Below are 19468 nucleotides of genomic sequence, written 5' to 3' on the forward strand. Positions count from 1 at the left end.
GATCAGAGAGAAGTGCAGGCAGTTAAAGATAAAACAAAGGATGTTTTGGATTCCAATGTTCATTCCTTAGCAATAGGAAAAAAGACAATTTCTCTTGGGAATTGGCCTTCAGTTGATGAGGAGTTTTCCCACAATATCAGATTAGGTCTCCACATGGAAGGAGTGAAGGACAAATTAATTAGGCATTCAGAAAGACTCTGTAGGAAGGCCTTGAAACCCAGGTGTGTGAGGCATGATCTCATGGCTTCTTGGTCAGGCTTGGGCTTAAATTAAGTGATGTTTACTTGCTCTTTCAGAGCAGACAACATTGCCAAAAGGTTCAGGTTCATGTTTCAGCACTTAAGTTCATGATTAAAATTTCCTATGTTTGCCTATTTCCTGAAAGGGTTTTACCTTGAAAAAAGTTCCTGCTTTCATGCTTATGGATTTATGCCTGTGATCTTGACTTCCTTGATTTCATGTACCTTGCCATTTTTGGACTACTGTTCAGATTTATATGGACTATTTATTTTATAGCTCCTTTTCTACTGCTCTTTTGGAAAATGCCTTTTTTTCCTTTTGTACAGTACATGCTTTCCAATAAACTGCTGTAGTTAGTACTACTGGACTCTGGTGTGGTGCTGGGTGAAAAGGTGCCTCAAGGCTGGAGTGCAACAATACATTCCCAGGTGAATCATATAAAAGGATGGGTGCACAAGTCATGGACGATTTAAAGCTGGCTCACAATCTATATGCTGATTCCTCTGCCATCATCAAATCCCTCCCTATTTCTAATTGATTTCATACAGATTGTTCTTTCCCTGGTGATGCAAGCCATAAAAGAAGAAAGAGCAATGTGATGGATCTCCAATTCAGATTGACACATGAATTGTAGTTCTGATCCTAGGCCTTCAGAACTACCTTGCCCTTTGACACCAAAACTCTTTTCTGGCTCTGATATTTGAGTCTTACAATAACCTCTATGCTGGACAAATGGATGTGTTGGTTGTTTTGTTCATTGTGGTAAAGCATGTCTGCTCAGTTCCTAACAAATAACCTTTTCCCTGAACTCTTTCCATACTCCCAGCTCCCTTCAACCCCATTCCTCTCCTCCTTCCTGGCCCTATTTGACGGTTGTTATTTTAAGTGGCCCTGTCTAACATTTTAACAAGTAAGCCTCTGGCTTTATATTTATCCTTCCTAAGTCCCCTCATAACATTCCATGAGTCATCATTGTCATTATCTTTGTTGATATCCGGACTTTTCCCCATGAATGGACTCAAGGTAGTTTACATATTAAAAATTTTCAATTAAAAACATACAAAAAGTCAACTTTAAAACAAAATCAAACTATTAACAATATTTTAAAAAGACACTCTAAAAAAAATTAAAAAGTTTACCCAATGCAATTTTAACAATATAGCACCTACGGCTCTTCGGTAACTCGTCAGTTCTACAAATCTGCCTGAATAAAATGTCTGGCAATGCAAGAGGAGTAACTGTATCCTCCCTAGGAAGGGATTTCCAAGTGTAGAGCCACTCTTGTGTTCCCATCAGTCATAGATTAAAGTTGGTAGTACTGTACTAAGAGAAATCCCTGTCTTTGATTTTCAGAGTCTGGGGAGGCCCCTATTGGGAGATATGCTTAATCAGATGCCCTGGACATAAGCCACATAGGGCTTTGTAGGTCATAACATTCAATTATGTCTGGAAACAGACCAGCAACCAGTTGGAGCAGGGGAATTGTACAATCTCTATAATCAGTTAATACTTTAGCTGCAGTCCTTTGTACCAACAGAAGTGTCCAAACACTCATCAAAGGCAACTTGACATAGAGTGCCTAACAGTAATCCAAATGGGATGTAACCAGGACATGTGTCATCATTGTCAGATCAGGCATCTCAAAGCACAAGTACAGTTGGTGCAAAAGCTTGAAGTCTGCAAAAGCATTCTCTGCCCACAGCAGATGCCTGGGCCTCCAGGTTCAAGGCTAAGTCTAAACTGCAAATCTGAGTCTTTAGGGCAGAGCTTTCCAAACACTTCATGTCAGTAACACACTTTGGAGACATGCATTATTTCGCAATACAGTAATTCAATTTTACTAGAAAATCGGAGGTTAAACCAACCCCTTATAAGAGATACAGAGAAATACATAAATTGTAATAATGAAATATATAGGGACACAGCATATCTCATTTAAAAACTTTCATTTATATTTGTTAAATATATGATTTATTACTTATTTCATAGAGACTCAGAAATGTCTTGTTATGTTTACACAACACACTTACACAGTTCAGCCAATGCACTAAGGTGTCCCGATACACAATTTGGAAGGCTCTGCTTTAGGGGGAGTATAACCCATCGAGCACCATCTGTATGATTGACTGGTTTCATCAAGGCTTCTCCAGTTTCTCACTTCACAACCCATATCTAAATTTCCTGTGGTAAAGGAGAAAGTACCCATAGAACTGGTGGATGTGTAGCTCTCTAGATCTTTCTGGACTAAAACTCCCATCCATTCCAGCAATGGCTAGTAATTGTGGGGAGAGCAGTCTACAGATAAATGACAGTCTGTGCAACGTTGCTATCTCTTTACCTGTGAGAGTGTAGCAAGACAATTTTCCCTGGAGGGGCAAAAACACAAATGGGAGCTGGGCAGAAGGGCTGGATTGACATTCATTATAAAAGAGCTGTGGCTAGCACAGCAGGTTAAACCACCAGCTATAGAAAATCTTGCCAACTGGAAGATTGGCAGTTCAAGCCATGGGTCAGGGTGAGCTCCCACCATCAGTCCTAGCTTCTGCTTACCTAGCAGTTTGAAAACAGCAATGTAACTAGATAAATAGGTACCGCCTTGGTGGGGAGGTAAAAGGCACCTCAGAATAACATGCTGGCAATTCGATCAGGAAGACGTCAATGGACAACAGGCTCCTCAACATGGAAAAATGGAACAACAGCACCTCCCCATGGCCAAGTCGAGCACAACCTCCAGATGCCAGACATGAAATAGAGCGAAGCCTTGCCTCTATGTACTATCTATCTTTGTCCTGAGTCCCCTCGGGGAGACAGAGTGGAACATAAATAAAGTATATAATATTATTATTAAAAGAGACTTCTGTCAAAAATCTTTTCATAGGTAATAATAAACAAATTAATGCCTTTACTTAAAATCAGTGTTGTGAAGCTTACAAATAAAACACAAACCGATTTTACACATGTTTTACACATAAAAATAGTTGCATCAACTAAATAATAGTTATTAGGATGTCAATGAATATTGTTCAAGTCATCCTGCTCTAATGATATGAACTGGTAGTAAAATCTAATGTGACATACCCTGTCTACCTTAACATGAGAACATGTGCTGCTGGAAGGATGGGAAAGCTTGCATAGTGATGTGGCTTTGCCTGCTTATAATGTCTAAAACTGTTCTTAACACCTTTCCCAGTTCTTATCACTCGGAATCAGTGTAGAATAAGGTCTCTCACAATTTCAAAGGGAATAAAATGCAAATTTTGATAATGGGACTTCCATACAGACTACTTTCTTAAAATCTACAAGAGACCGATCTCTGTAGTTTTCTTATAGTTTATATAGCTTATAATTTGCCTATATCCTGTTCTTAACATTATCGCTTCTTTTAGCAGCTTCAGAACAGCTAGGCTTTCTATTTTGAGAGTATTTGGCAGCTGAAATTGCTAGGAATATTGCAATCACATGGAAAGAATGACTTGAAACAACTTCATGAGTATGGAGAAAAAAAGTAACATTGGAATTTGGTGGGCCCTCCCTTCCCTTCCCTTGCTTTGAATACAGCTCACAATGCCAGAGGACAGTGTGGGTATAAGGTCGTGATCTCCTCCTCCACAACGTCAGAGCTCAAGATGTTGTTGTTACAAAAGCTATAAAGCAGTGCTGCTATTATGTACTTACAGCAAAAATAAAAAGACATTATTTAATGCAAGAATGTATGGAATGCTGGGTTTTAAATCTCTCTAGTTCTTCTGCAACTATACACCTGCAAGAGAAGTTTGGAAAATGTATTTCCGGAGTTTTGATATTTATGGAATTCACAGGAAATTTTAGCACAATGTATAATTACTGAGGAAGAAGGGATGACCTTTGCATCTTTTCTCCAAAAAACAGGCTACAGGAGAAAGGATATTCAGATCTCTCACAGACACTAAGTAGCAACAAACCAATGTATTAAACCAGGGGTGTCAAACATGGATTTGAAACATGTGCATCTAATACACCATTGGAAAGACTGAAAGACATTCTAACCCAGTGGTTCCCAACCTTTATTTGACCAGGGAACACTTGATCAGGGATCACTTTGACCAGGGACTACTCTCCAACATTAGTATCAAAAGGGTTATGAATCATTTTTTCATCAACTTTAGATTCAGTTTAGTAATTTGGGGTGCTGATTCAGAACATTGCATTGGATAGACCACATCAGCTCTAGTTTCTGATGCAGAACATATGCCATCCAGTAGTTGTCATCTGCTCGCCCACAGAAAACCATATCTAGAGCTGATGTGGTTTATTCAATGCAATTTTCTGAATCAGCACCCCAAATAACCCCAGGAACAGGCCTAAAAACAAAGACACCAAGGCAACCCCGGTGTCAGGCGCCACATGAAACAGCTCCGCTCAGGGGGAGGCAGGGGGAGGAGAAACAGCAGTCTGGAGGCTTGTTGTTGCGCCTTTCGTGGTTATTCAGCCTCTCCCCTCCCGACATCCCCGTTGCATCAGAACTATAAGAGAGTTTCGAGAGACCAGTCACTCTTCTTGCAACAATGTAGTAACGGTGAGGCCGCGGACTATATTTTAGTTCTTAGGGACCACGGGTGGTCCACGGACCACAGGTTGGGAACCACTGTTCTAACCAAAGTCATAGCACAACCCCATCAACTTCCAGCAGCATTCAGAGAAAGCTGAGCTGTAGTCTTTTTGCCTTTTGTGGTTGCCCTAAAAGTTAAAAGTTTATTGTATTATTTGTTTATTAAAACTATTTATTAAGCATTTTCCTACCTGCCATAGCTCTCAGACTACTGGGAAACAAAATGAAAACATGGCAGTAATGGAATAGTATATCTACTTATAAATAGGTAAATAAAGCTTTCAAACAAGGCAATTGCATTACTCCTTGTGGGATGCCTTTCATATATTTATTTCTTATTCCTAAATTCTGCAGTTTTTCTACATTCACTTTTTTGGCTGTCCACTTGGCAGCTATCCAGATCCTTCTATTCCCCCACTCACATTTTTTCTTCATAGTTATTCCACCTATTCCCAGAATGCAGAAAGTCCAGTTTTTAAAAAGAGAGAAAGTTACCTGTCTTGGTCCAAGAAGAAAAAATTAAAAATAAGAATTCTATATGATTCAAATGCTAATTTACATGCAACATAATGGAAAAATGCTTTATATATAATGTTATGAAATGCAGGCTCCTTCTACATTGCCATATACTGTCATATAAACCAGATTATCAGATCAGATAATCCAGATTATCTGATTTGAACTGGATTATATGACAGTGTAGACTCATATAATCCAATTCAAAGCAAATAACATGGATTATCTGATTTGATAATCTGGATTATATGACAGTGTGGAAGGAGCTGTAGCGACATAGGAATGCCCAGACATTGCTATGTCTGTGTTTTTACCTGAGGGAAATGTCCGTGTAAGTAAGTACAACTTTATTTCTATCCCACCCTATCTCCCCAAGGGGTCTCGGGGCAGCTCACAACATCAAAGGCAAACATTCAATGCCATTAAAAATACAACAATAAATTAAACAAATTCAAATAGACAATACAACACATTCAACAATCATAAAAATCATATGAGAAGCAATAAGAAGTTAAAACAATATCAATAAAATGAGGGCTCAAAAGGGCTGCAAACAGGAGCAAAGGTTGCCTGCTTTGGTCTGGCCCATAAAAATTCTGGCAGGGATGCTCATCAAACATTTTGGCTTGAAATCAGACCTACTCTCTGCCCTGCCCCCTCTTTCTTGGTGACGCTAGTCATAGCCCGGTCTGAGACCTGATGGTGGCTATGGAGCCTATTGGATCATCAGAGCCATTGCCTGTTGCTTTTGAAACATTGAAGAGGAAAAGAAATAATGCTGGTGAAAAAGACTTGCATACCTGAAACAAAAGTGTTCTGTGTTAATATTTTGACCACTTTTTTAATGATTACTCCACTAAACATTGCCACTTTATGGCTACTTTAGCAGTGAGAGAAGACTAAACTAGACAGCCCTCTATGACATTGCTACCAAAAAAATGTGTATCTCTTATATACGGTATATGCAAACATATTTTTTAAAAGCTTGAAACAGCTCCAAAAGAACCCTTTCTTTCCCATGTAAATATACTGGAACACCAAGATTTGAAAATATGTACCTTAAGTGGTGTGTTAATGGTAATCTTACCTGCCTGATTCAGCTGCAGAAGGGACCTGAGTTCTCCCTAAATAAGAGAGTCCTGGGAAACTCAGGAGATGTGTATCCACACAACAGAATTGAAGCAGTTTGGCTCAATTTTAGCTGTCAAGGCACAGTGATTCAGAATAGCAGTTAAAATGTTCCAGACTGTAGCCAAACTGCTAAAGATTTCTTCCTTTATGAGATATGTACCCTTCCCTGCTGCCACAACAACCAGGAGGCATGGGGTGCATCTAAACCAAAACTTTCCAAATATTTCATGTTGGCGACACACTTTATAGATATGCATCGAGTAGAGTTAATGTCAGGGGAAAACCGTTACTACCTATCATGTCTCCTCTCAGCCTTCTCTTCTGCAGGCTAAACATGCCCAGCTCTTTCAGCTGCTCCTTGTAAGGCTTGTTCTCCAGACCCTTGAGTCTCTGTGAAATCTAACCTCTAGAGCAGGGGTCCCCAAACTTTTTAAACAGGGGGCCAGTTCACGGCCCTTTGGACCATTGGAGGGCCGGACTATAGTTGGCCACCGAGCAATAATAATTAATAATAATAATAATAATAATAATAATAATAATAATAAAGAGGGTTGGAAGAGACCCTTTGGGCCATTGAGTCCAATCCCCTTCTGCCTTTGTACACCGAAAGCACAAGCAAAGCACCCCTGGCAGATGGCAAACCAGTCTCAATGTCAATAATAATAATAATAATAATAATAATAATAATAATAATAATAATAATAATAGACCCTTGGGCCATTGAGTCCAACCTCCTTCTGCCTTTGTGCACAAAAAGATCAAGCAAAGCACCCCTGACAGATAGCCTCCCAGTCTCAATGTTAATAATAATAATAATAATAATAATAATAATAATAATAATAATAATAGAGGGTTGGAAGAGACCCTTTGGGCCATTGAGTCCAACCCCTTTCTGCCTTTGTGCACCGAAAGCACAAGCAAAGCACCCCTGACAGATGGCCAACCAGCCTCAATGTTAATAATAATAATAATAATAATAATAATAATAACAACAACAACAACAATAATAATGGTTGTAAGAGAAGAAGAGACCCCGTGGATCATTTAGCCCAACCCACTTCTGCCCTTCTGCTGTGGGGGCCGGATAAATGGCTTCGATGGGCCGCATCCGGCCCCCGGGCCTTAGTTTGGGGACCCCTGCTCTAGAGCAAGGGTCCCCAAACTAAGGCCCGGGGGCCACATGAGGCCCATCAAAGCCATATATCCGGCCCCCGCAGGCGCACGCCTTTCCCACCTCCTCCCTCGCCTAGTGCGCACCTTCCAAAGCTTTGCTTGTTTATAATGGTATTTTAATTATTATTTAATTAATAATTAATTAATAGGGGGTGCTTTGCTTGTGCTTTTGGTGCACAAAGGCAGAAGGGGGTTGGACTAAATGGTCCAAGGGGTCTCTTCCAACCCTCTTTATTATTATTATTATTATTATTATTATTGACACAAAGACACAGTATAGCACAGTAAACAAATATATATCCTGGATTTCGTATCACAAAATCACAAGTCGAACACTTCCTAAGTGTTTAGGACTATATGATGTATTATTATTATTATTTTATTATGACACAGCAAACAAGATAGACATGCTGGATTTCGTATCACAAAATCACAAGTCGAACACTTCCCAAGTGTCTAGGACTGTGTGATGTATTTTCGGATGATGCGTGCAGATCCCAGTAGGGTGGCCTATTGTAGTTGACAGATCGTAATTTTGTCAATGTCTATTGTTTATTATTATTATTATTATTATTATTATTATTATTATTATTACTAACAACATTGAGGCTGGGTGGCCATCTGCCAGGGATGCTTTCTTGTGCTTTTGGTGCACAAAGACAGAAGGGGTTGGACTAAATGGCCCAAGGGGTCTCTTCCAACCCTCTTTATTATTTTTATTATGATTATTATTAACACTGAGGCTGTATTTCTTTCCATTTTGTTTGTTTGTTTCAAAATAAGATATGTGCAATGTGCATAGGAATTTGTTCATAGTTTTTTTTAAAAAACTATAGTCCGGCCCTCCAAAGGTCTGAGGGACCGTGAACTGGCCCCCTGTTTAAAAAGTTTGGGGACCCCTGCTCTAGAGTCTCTGTGAAATAAGCAAGTGGTGTCAAACTGCAGAAAACTCGGGCTGTGGCGCAGGCTGGAGAGCAAGCCAACTGTAACCAGCTGCAATGAATCACTCTGACCAGGAGGTCATGAGTTCGAGGCCCGCTCGGAGCCTATGTTTGTCTTGTCTTTGTTCTATGTTAAAAGGCATTGAATGTTTGCCTATATGTGTAATGTGATCTGCCCTGAGTCCCCTTCGGTGTGAGAAGGGGGGAATATAAATGCTGTAAATAAATAAATAAATAAATAAAACACCTTTCAGCTGCCATGGCTCAATGCTATGGAGTCATGGGATTATAAATTGGGGGAGGCACCGCACTCTTTGGCAGGGAAGGCTAAAGACCTTGCAAAGCTACAACTTTCAGGACTGCATAGCAGCTATAGTGGGGGTTAAACTACATTACTTCTAGAATTTGCCATAGTTCAGAGAAGTTTTGGCAGAAAAGGCTGAAGACCCTAAAGTATCCAGGATGAGTCCGCAGCATTGAGCCTGGCGGTTGAAGTGGCATCAAACTGCATTAACTCTACAGTGCAAATGCATCCGTGAGGGCGCCAGAGCCACTCCCCGCCCCAGGCGAGGAGATTTCCCCTCTTTGCGATGAATCACCGTCCGGCTGGGAGGGATTTTTCTCCCTGGACGCTTCACAGAGCAGTTAGTTGCAAGGGCTGGCACCGATTCTTCGCATCATGTCTGGGATCGCAGCGAAAGTGGCCAAAGAGCGGGAGGTGGCCCAAGGGCTGGGCTCCAACCAGAAGGCCGTGAAGTACCTCCAGCAGGACTTCGGGGCGCTGCGGGCGGAGTGCCTGGAGGCCGGGGGGCTCTTCCAGGACCCCTGCTTCCCCGCCGCCGCCCCCGCGCTGGGCTTCAAGGAGCTGGGACCCCACGCCGCCAAGACCAAGGGCATCGTCTGGAAGAGGCCCACGGTAGGAGGGAAGGGGACCAGGGGGAGACAAGTGGGGGGGAACTTCTTGGGGCACCACTCCAGTCTATGGGATCCTGGGGCTTGTAATTGGGAGAAGCACCTGGCTTCTTGGGCAGAGAAGGATATAGGATTGAGACATGGCATTTCAAGTGGCACTAATCCCACCATTCCTCACAGCCTCAGGCCCTTTCCTTTTCCCCCTCAGCTGCTTAAGGCTGTGAGGAATGGTGGGAGTTGAAGTCCAAAACACTTGCAGGGAAGGCCCAAGTTGGCCCATGCCTGGTGTAGACACACCTTAGAATCCCACTTCCTTCCTCATTTAGTTCAGAATGGAAACGCCAAGAAGAAAGATCCATAAATTAGTGACATTCGCAGAATCCAAAACTCGAATTATGTAGGTTCTCTATTCTGCCTTGGTCAGACCACACCTGGAATACTGTGTCCAATTCTGGGCACCGGAATGGAAGGGAGATGTTGACAAGCTGGAAAGTGTCCAGAGGAGGGCAACTAAAATGATCAAGGGTCTGGAGAACAAGCCCTATGAGGAGCGGCTTAAAGAACTGGGCATGTTTAGCCTGCAGAAGAGAAGGCTGAGAGGAGACATGATAGCCATGTACAAATATGTGAGGGGAAGTCGTAGGGAGGAGGGAGCACGCTTGTTTTCTGCTGCCCTGCAGACTAGGATGCGGAACAATGGCTTCAAACTACAGGAAAGGAGATTCCACCTGAACATCAGGAAGAACTTCCTCACTGTGAGGGCTGTTCAGCAGTGGAACTCTCCCCCACAGACTGTGGTGGAGGCTCCTTCTTTGGAGGCTTTTAAACAGAGACTGGATGGCCATCTGTCGGGGGTGCTTTGAATGCGATTTCCTGCTTCTTGGCAGGGGGTTGGCTTGGATGGCCCATGAGGACTCTTCCAACTCTATGATTCTATTATTCTGTGTGTTTGGGTGTGTAATCATCAGCAACCATTATTGTTGTTCAACTTTGCTTTCAGATGCCCAGAATTCCTGGACCACTTGGTCGGTCACTTTGCCATAGTTCCATCTTATCGTTATGATTGTCCATCCAGCCTTTGGGATGGGCAGCTTTGAACTGTGGCCCCTTCCACACAGCTGTATAAAATCCACATTGAACTGGATAATATGGCAGCACGGGTTCAGATAATCCTGTTCGAAGGAGATATTGTGGATTGTTGTTGTTCATTCATTCAGTGGCTTCCGACTCTTTGTGATCTCATGGACCAGCTCCTTGTCAGCCATCGCCACCTCCAGCTCCTTCAAGATTAATACAGTCACTTGAAGGAGACCATTCATCCATCTTGCCCTTGGTCGGCCCCTCTTCCTTTTTTCCTTCCATTTCCCCCAACATCATTATCTTCTCCAAGCTTTCTTGTCTTCTCATGCTGTGGCCAAAGTACTTCATCTTTGCCTCTAATATCCTTCCCTCCTGTGAGCAGTTAGTCATTATTTTCTGGAGTATGGACTGGTTGGATATTCTTACAGTCCAAGGCACTCTCCAAATTTTCCTCCAACACCACATCTGTCTTCTTTCGCTCAGCCTTCCTTATGGTTCAGCTCTTGCATCCATAGGTTACTACGGGGAATACCATTGCTTTAACTATGCACGGAGTTTGTTGCCAGTGTGATGCCTCCACTCTTCCCTATTTTATTGAGGTTGGCCATTGCTCTCCTCCCAAGAAGTAAACGTCTTCTGATTTCCTGGCTGCAGTCTGCATCTGCAGTAATCTTTGCGCCTAGAAATACAAAGTCTATCACTACCTCCACATTTTCTCCCTTTGTGATTATCTGCCTTATATGGCTGTCTGGAAGGGCCTAGGGATGTGTGTGTGAATGACAGTTATATCAATATCAGGTTTTTGAATCTGTAAGTTTAGCTCGTTATCTCTAAAGTATTATGTGGACAGATAAGATTCTTTACTCCTTGACTTCTCCTGTTTTAGGTCTTTTAAACTTTTTCCTGTTCAAAGCAAGATGAGTACTTTATGATGGGTGGGTAGCTACAAGTGGTCAAGCTGGAAAAACATCTTTAGCTCTTGCTAAAATATCCTGGTTCCAAAACATCTTGAAGAAGTCACTTCTACCCAATAATAAGCAAGCACTGATACAGGGAACATTTCACCATTCCAGTGCACTGCTCATGCTGGTTATGGCATTTGTAATCCAAGATGTTTTTGTATTACATGTTGGCTTGGGGAGTAGTAGTTCAAAAAGTAACATTCCCAGGTTCTATAATCTACCTTGATATTCTGGGTTGTATGGCTGTGTTTCCATCTGGATTTATTGTTCCTGGTCCATTAAAGTGGGGCCGGGGGGGGGGGGGGGGGGGGGGAGAGAGAGAGAGAGAGAGAGAGAGAGAGAGAGAGAGGGAAAGGGAAAAGCGAAGAAGAGTGAAAAATCACACCATGTCTATTAGATGTGTGTGTCTTCAAGCCACTTCTGACTTATAGCAACTCATGAGGTTGAGAGTGTGTGACTTGCTCAAGGTCGTCCAGTGGATTTCCATGGCCAAGTGGGGAATGAAATCCTGGCATTCAATGCACAAACCACTACAAGTAGTTCTCAAGTTACAACCAAGATAGGTTCTGTAGGTTTGTTCTTAATTTGAATTTGTATAGAAGTTGGAACAGTTAAATTTTTAAGTGTAACTCCAGCCAAATATATATATCTTTTAGCTTTGGATAGCATAGGGAAGGTTTAACATCCCTGTAGCGTTTGTTTTGCTCTGTGCCTCCCTGTTTAGAAGGTTTAACTTCACTTTCTGTCCCTATGATAATTGGATCTTGAAAACTGGGCTTGTTGTGGAAACAAGGATTAGTGATAGTGTTTCAGTGGAGATGCCTTTTCCCCATGATAATTCTTTCAGGAGTGAATTTCCCTTCTTAGGTGTAGATTTCTCTCACTTCCTATTGTCTCACCTCCATTCTTAGGAGCCCCCAATAGCGCAATGGGTTAAACCCTTGTGCTGGCAAGACTGCTGACCTGAAGGTTGGGTTGCTGACCTGAAGGTTGCCGGTTTGAATCTGGGGACAGCTCAGATGAGCTCCCTCTGTCAGCTCCAGCTCCCCATGCAGGGAATGAGAGAAGCCTCCCACACGGATGGTAAAAACGTCAAAACATCTGAGCATCCCCTGGGCAACGTCCTTGCAGACAGCCAATTCTCTCACATATAAAGCAACTTGTTCTTAAGTTGCTTCTGACACAGAAAAAAAACAACTTTCCATTCTTAACTATTAGTCATTACTAAGTCGGATGTTTATAACTCGGGGGCTGCCTGTATATTACACTGTCTTGCCCATTAAATACCTGTTGTTTATTTTTTTGTTTCTGTGCCTACCAAGTTCCCTCACTATTGCATTTATTTTTTAATATCCGTACCATTGATCGATCTATCTATCTATCTATCTATCTATCTATCTATACAAATACACACACACACACAAGCAAACATACACACACATACACACACACGGTGCACAGCAGGGTGGAACTAATCTAGAAGCCTGTTCATTTGTGTACTGTTGCAGAACCTGGGAATATTACTTTTTGAACTACCATTCCCCAAGCCAACATGCAGAACAAAAATGTCTTGGAGTACAAAGGCCATCATCTCTAACCAGCATGAGCAGTGCATTGGAATGGCAAAATATTCCCTGTATCAGTGCTTGCTTATTATTGGGTAGAAGTGACTTCTGCAAGATGTTTTGGAATCAGGATATTTTAGCAAGAGCTAAAAATATTTTTCCAGTTTGACCACTTGCAACTACCCACCCATCATAAAATACTCATCTTGCTTTGAACAAGAAAAGTTTAAAAGGCCTAAAACAGGAGAAGCCAATGAGTAAAAAATATTATCTGTACACATAATAATTTAGAGATAACAAGCTGAACTTATAAATTCAAAAATCGGATATTTCTATAACTCTCATTCACACACAAACACACATCTCTGGGCCCTTCCACACAGCCATATAACCCAGAATATCAAAGCAGGTAATCCACAATATCTGCTTTGAACTGAGTTATTTGAGTTCACACTGCCATATAATCCAGTTCAATGTGGATTTTATACATCTGTGTGGAAGGAGCCTCAATCTCTATGTGTGCCACAAATCTCTATGTAACCCAGAATATCAAGGCAGATAATCCACAATATCTGCTTTGAACTGGGTTATCTGAGTCTCCACTGTCATATAATCCAGTTCAATGTGGATTTTATACAACTGTGTGGAAGGGGAATTAGGGTGCATCAACACTGAAAAATTAGCGCAGATTGACACCACTTTAGCTGCCATGGCTCAATGCTATGGAATCATGGGAGCTCTTGTTTTACAAGATCTTAAGCCTTTTCTTGCCAGAAATGAGGATTCCTTGCTAAGCTACAACTCCTGTGGTTCCATAGCATTGAACCATGACAGTTAATGAGTCAAATTGCATTATTAATTCAGAATTAATCCCAAAACATTAATTTTCCTAGTTCCTGTTTAAGTCCCCAAGTTGTGAAGTTCCATCATGCTTGCATTGAGAATGCTCTCATAGTTCATGCTTTCTTCCAGAAATAGCTATGGGCCATGTAGCTATTCCCAGAGAAACTATGGGAAAATCAAATTCATACTACCATTCCAAGGGGCAATCAACAATTATATACTTGCCATGTGGATGCTTTGTATAAAAAGCTGTTCATGAATTCACTGTCCCAGTGAAAATCTCTGTTACCACTAATTGATAATTTCAGCCAGAAGCAACTGATGTAATATACCTATATTGATCTGTGTGTGGTAAGATTTTGTAAGTCAGGATGGGGAATCACCAGTCATTTCCAATCTAACTTTCTTCCACTTCTCTCTTACATTAGGCTAGGGATGAGGTTCTCCACATGGTACTAGACTCAAACTCCCAACAGTCCTCTCCAGTATAGTAAATACACAAAACAACGGAAGTTCTAGTCCAACAATATCTAAGGAGCTAGAGGTTCCCACTGCTGCAATTATTATTGTTATTTATTAAAATTCTTACTGGTTGCTTTTCTGCCCATTAAGGCCCCCTCCACACAGTTGAATAAAATCCCACATTTTCTGTCTTGAACTGGAATAGTGGACTCAGATAACTCATTTCAAACAGATATTGTGGGATTTTCTGCCTTGATATTCTGGGTTATATAGCTGTGTGGAAGGGCCCTAAGGCTCTCTTTTTGAGATTCATTGTTTGACACATCTAATTAGTATATATGGTTTGCAGAATAAATACAAATACAGCTATTTATATGCTTCAAACTTTTAATTATAAAACAAAAAGTGCTTATTTCCTATCTGATGTTGTGCTATTTGGAAAAAGTGGAAGTATTTTATTTAGTATCCTCAGCAATTTTTAAACAGAATAAGGGACACATTGGGTGCTTTTGAGACTATGGTTTCCAGAATGCTCTGGCACAGTGATTCTTCCATCAGAACATGGAAATATACACATGCTTGAGAGCAGAAGTCAGCCAAGCTGCCAAAACTGCATCAATACACTCTTTGAAGATGCAGAGGCAGTTGAGAAAAGTAGAGACTACTGTTTATTCAAGGAGCTGGACTCTGTCAGTACAAAGTTTACTTCATGCCTCATATAAGGGCAGAACGTTCACATTTCAGATGAATAAACCCCCCAAAAAATCTGCCAGAGTTTCTAACAATTCAGAAGACTGACAACCCCACACCCCACAAAAACACACTAGTTGTGTCAAACCAAAAGCAGGGAATAGAATTATGTGGTATCACAGTCATCCTTTCTCTTTTTGATATTGGCCTTTGTAGCAAAATAGCACCTCCAAATGTAAAGGGAAATTATCACTGTGATTGGGTCACTCAAGGTCTGAAAGGGGAGGGGGGATTCTGTTGTCCAAACAGTAACTTTGCCTAGGACTTGAAAACTAAGGAAGGAATCTGTCCAGCTAAATAAGAAGTGGTATGTATTGTTTAATGACTAGCTGACTTTTAGGTGGAAGACTGGAATGGAGTATCTTGAAAGAGGGCCCTGAGTAAGAAGGCAGAACATTGTAAAACAAAGGATTCCCCCAGGCAGGAAGCTGCAAGGCTATTCAATGCTAATCAAGCTGGCCAACTGCAACATTCACACTTTCCTCAAACAGACAAGAGTTCTTTCTCCCACCCTGGGCATTCCACAGAATATATAAACCCCACTTGCCTAGTTTCCAACAGACCTCACAACCTCTGAGGATGCCTGCCATAGATGTGGGCGAAATGTCAGGAGAGAATGCTTCTGGAACGTGGTCATACAGCCCGGAAAACTCACAGCAACCCATTGTAAAACTGTATTGCAGGACCAGCTCATATGCTTTAATGGCCACAAAGGGAGAGGAAAATCTGGGGAAAGTGAAATAACTGTTTTCTTCAAAAACTCTCCCCCTGTCTCTTGCTTCCAAACAATATTTGCCACCATAACAATTGCAGAGAAATATCCAGCTGAATCAAAAATGTTTTTTAAAAGATAGCTGCAAATTCTGGAGAAGGAAACAGCTTGTTGTATAAATTGCTACTCTATCCTTTCTCTAACATTTTGAAATAAACATGCAAGATAATGTGTCAAACAAATATTTAGAGTGAGGCAAGGCTTGAACTTGGGTTTTCCAAATCTTACATAGGTCAGTATCAACACCTTGTAACAATATGTTGCATTTTGAAGCGATCTTCACTCAGTTTTGCCATCTGGCATGAGATTCCATTCCATCCCCTTTTCTACTAAATATTGTTTTAGTGTTGTTTCCTAATGTTCATATAGAAATTCCTATCTTCTTGGATTGCTTTGTAGAGTCCTTATATCCTCTTCCTATCCAGTTGTTTTAGCTTGCAAAGGTGATTGTATATCTATGGCTTTGTTGTTTCCCCAAAGCTTCCAGTACCTCCCATTTAAGCATGAGTGGTGGTACTCATGCTTAAATGAGTGCTACATAAGTGATGTTTTTTAATCATACCAAAAGCAACTTGAGAACATACTGCAAGTCGCTTTTGGTGTGAGAGAGTTGGCTGTCTACAGATACATTACCCACGGGATGCCTGGATGTGTTACCATCCTGCTGGGAGGCTTCTCTCATGTCCACGCAAGCTAGAGCTGACAGATGGGAACTCACCCCGTCTCGCAGATTCGAACAGGTAACTTTCAGGTCAGCAACCCAAGCTTTAGATCAGCAGTTCAGCCAACACAAAGGTTTTACCCATTGCACCATCGCAGCTCCTATTACATAAGTGATGACATGTAGAGACGGAAAATAAGGGAATTTTATTTATTTCCATGCCATGAAAAACCTTGTTTTATCATGACACAAGAGCAGACAAGAGGTTTTGCCCTTGGCCAGTTAGTTTGATCACTAAGCCAGCATCTTCCTGTTGTATGTGTTTACACTTCTTGAAAGATCTTATGTCGATTTTGACATAGGCCCCTTCTACACTGCCCTATATCCCAGGATCTGATCCCAGGTTATTTTGATATCCCATTGTAGACTCATATAATCCAGTTCAAATCAGATAATGTGTATTATCTGCCTTGATCATCTCGGTTATATGACAGTGTAGAAGGGGCCTCAATCATCTCCTCTCCATCTGCTTTACTAAAAAGCAGTTGGGGTAATAAAAGTATGCTATATCTGGGGAACAGAAGCTGAAACAGTAAGGAGCAATATTTAACTAACCCCTAGATGTGCTGAACATGAAGCAGTTACAGGAATTGACGTCTCTGGTGGAAGCATTTGATTAAAGATACACTAGATGTAAATCAGACCTGTGGGGGGGGCATGAAACAACAATATAGAAAATAGTTGTGCACATAACAGAATTCTTCATTGCTTTACAATAGAAAGAAACTTCAGAGACAGATTGCAATTTTGAACTACTGAACAGACATTTGTATTGTTTAGGATATGTTTATGATGTCTTCTTGTTAATTGTCTTATGAATGTCAAGACATTTATGTTATTACAGTTTTAAAATGTCAGGATTAATATATAATTGTCACTGCCAGTTCTTTCTGCGTCTAATTCCATCCTTGCCTCACAGTCAGTTTTCCATCCCACAATATCTATACCCTGTCTTTACTAGGACGAGGGTTGTTGTCCACAAACGCTAATGCTGTTAGTCTTAAAGGTATCACACAATTTGGATTTAGTAGTGACTCTGTAGAAAGGGAACAAATTATGGGAACTGCAGGAAAGAATTAGTATGAGGTCATTCCTTTTTCAGGCTACAATCTTGAACATGATTGGTCTTCTTGAGTTCCATCGACTTTGGAAAGTATATTGTCTAAGATTTTCATGGCTGGAATCAGTGGGGTGCTGTGTCGTTTCTGGGCTATATGGCCGTGTTCTAACAGCATTTTCTTCTGAAGTTTCGCCTGCATCTGTGGCTGGCATTTTCAGAGAATCTGGTGGTAGTCAAACAAGCAAAGTTTATATACCTGTGGAGTTTCCTCCCATCCTAGTCACTCCACGGGTATGTATACTTCACTTGCTTGACTACCACCAGATCCTCTGAGGATGCCAGCCATAGATGCAGGCGAAGTGTCAGAAGAAAATGCTGGTAGAACACAGCCATACAGCCCAGGAACCACACAGCACTCCAACTTTGGGAAGATTTAATCAATCTCAGTGTCAAGACCCAGGCTGCAGAGCACCAATAACCATGCGCAGAGACCAGAATCTATCTAATATCTTTATTAAGGAAATATATAAAGTCAATAAAAACAAGTGAAGAATATAGTTCAGAAGTAGACCTTTCAGGAAAGGCCAAATTTAGTCCAGTAAAATGATGTCCAATATGTGATATTAAAGTCCAAAGTTATAATCCAATAACCGAAACACACACTTTGCCAAGCAAAGTGTGGGGAGATGACAAGGTCTTTTAGTCCTTAGAAGCTTGACAACAAGGCTAGAGAACAAACTAGATTCTTGGCAAAACAAGACTTGATACGAGGCAAAACAAGAAGCAAGAACAAGGTCCGTGGTAAACGCGAAACAAGGCAGGCTTGAACTTGGTCCGGGAAACAAGGAACTGGAGTCAACACACGATCTCACTCCTCGAGCTGACGAATTGACTCCGCAAGGTTTCTTTCGCGGCAAAACACCTAAATAGGGTCTCGTTTCCCGCCAGAAGAACACTTTCCCTGGAGAACCAGAAGTGAAACCCAACTCAGTCCAGATGCATGACTCCTTAGAATTTCCCAAGGGAAGCAAACCTAATCAGCTAATTGTTTGGCTGCGATTCTGGCGCTCCGGCGATTCGCCTCCCTAGTTCCTCTATCTCTATTATAATTGTCTCTTCGAGAAAACGGGGGAGAATTCTGCCCAAGGCTTGTTTGGCTGACTTCTTGAGGACAAACATCCTCCAGGTGCAGGGGCTCCGATTCTGGCTGAACCGGTGGAAATCCCATGTTTTCCTCCTCATCTGCCACAATAGTACTAGGAATGGGACTACAAGGCCCATGAGACTCAGCCTAACTGTGTGCAGGAGTGCAGCCATTCTGTTTCATGAAGGGAGGCTCAGGCCCCTTCCACACAGCTGTATAAAATCCACATTGAACTGGATTATATGTCAGTGTGGACTCAGATAACGCAGTTCAAAGCAGATATTGTGGATTTTCTGCCTTGATATTCTGGGTTATATGGCTGTGTGGAAGGGCCGAAGGAGTGCATCTACACTGTAGATTGAATACAGTTTAACACCACTTTAACTGACATGGCTCAGTACTATAGAATCAGTTTGGTAAAACACCAGCACTCTTTGACAAGCAAAGCTAAAGACTTGTAAAACTATACCTCCCATGATTCCATAGCATTGGGGCATGGCAGTTAAAGTGGTACCAAATTGCATTAATTCTCCAGTGTAGATACACCCAAGTTCCTAACTATCCATAAAGTAGCATATACTGATACCAAGGTTACCAAGGTTACCCAG

At 41.4% G+C, this 19468-nt stretch overlaps 1 protein-coding gene across 2 annotated transcripts in view; it reads left to right on the top strand.

Moving 5' to 3' along the window:
* Window positions 1–9117: 9117 nt before the first annotated feature.
* The window catches only part of LOC100561808 (calpain-2 catalytic subunit), a 60545-nt gene continuing 50194 nt past the window's right edge, over window positions 9118–19468 (top strand). The window contains exon 1 of one of the 2 annotated variants that reach the window (XR_010003629.1): window positions 9118–9505. Coding sequence is in view for 1 of the 2 variants with exons in the window: in XM_008125886.3 (XP_008124093.1) it covers window positions 9269–9505 (237 nt within the window). In the remaining variant the exon portion in view is untranslated. The remainder of the gene's footprint in view (window positions 9506–19468) is intronic. The other variant, XM_008125886.3, reaches the window with a different exon arrangement.

Source organism: Anolis carolinensis, chromosome 1 (genome assembly GCF_035594765.1).
Source record: "Anolis carolinensis isolate JA03-04 chromosome 1, rAnoCar3.1.pri, whole genome shotgun sequence".
Classification (NCBI taxonomy): domain Eukaryota; kingdom Metazoa; phylum Chordata; class Lepidosauria; order Squamata; family Dactyloidae; genus Anolis; species Anolis carolinensis.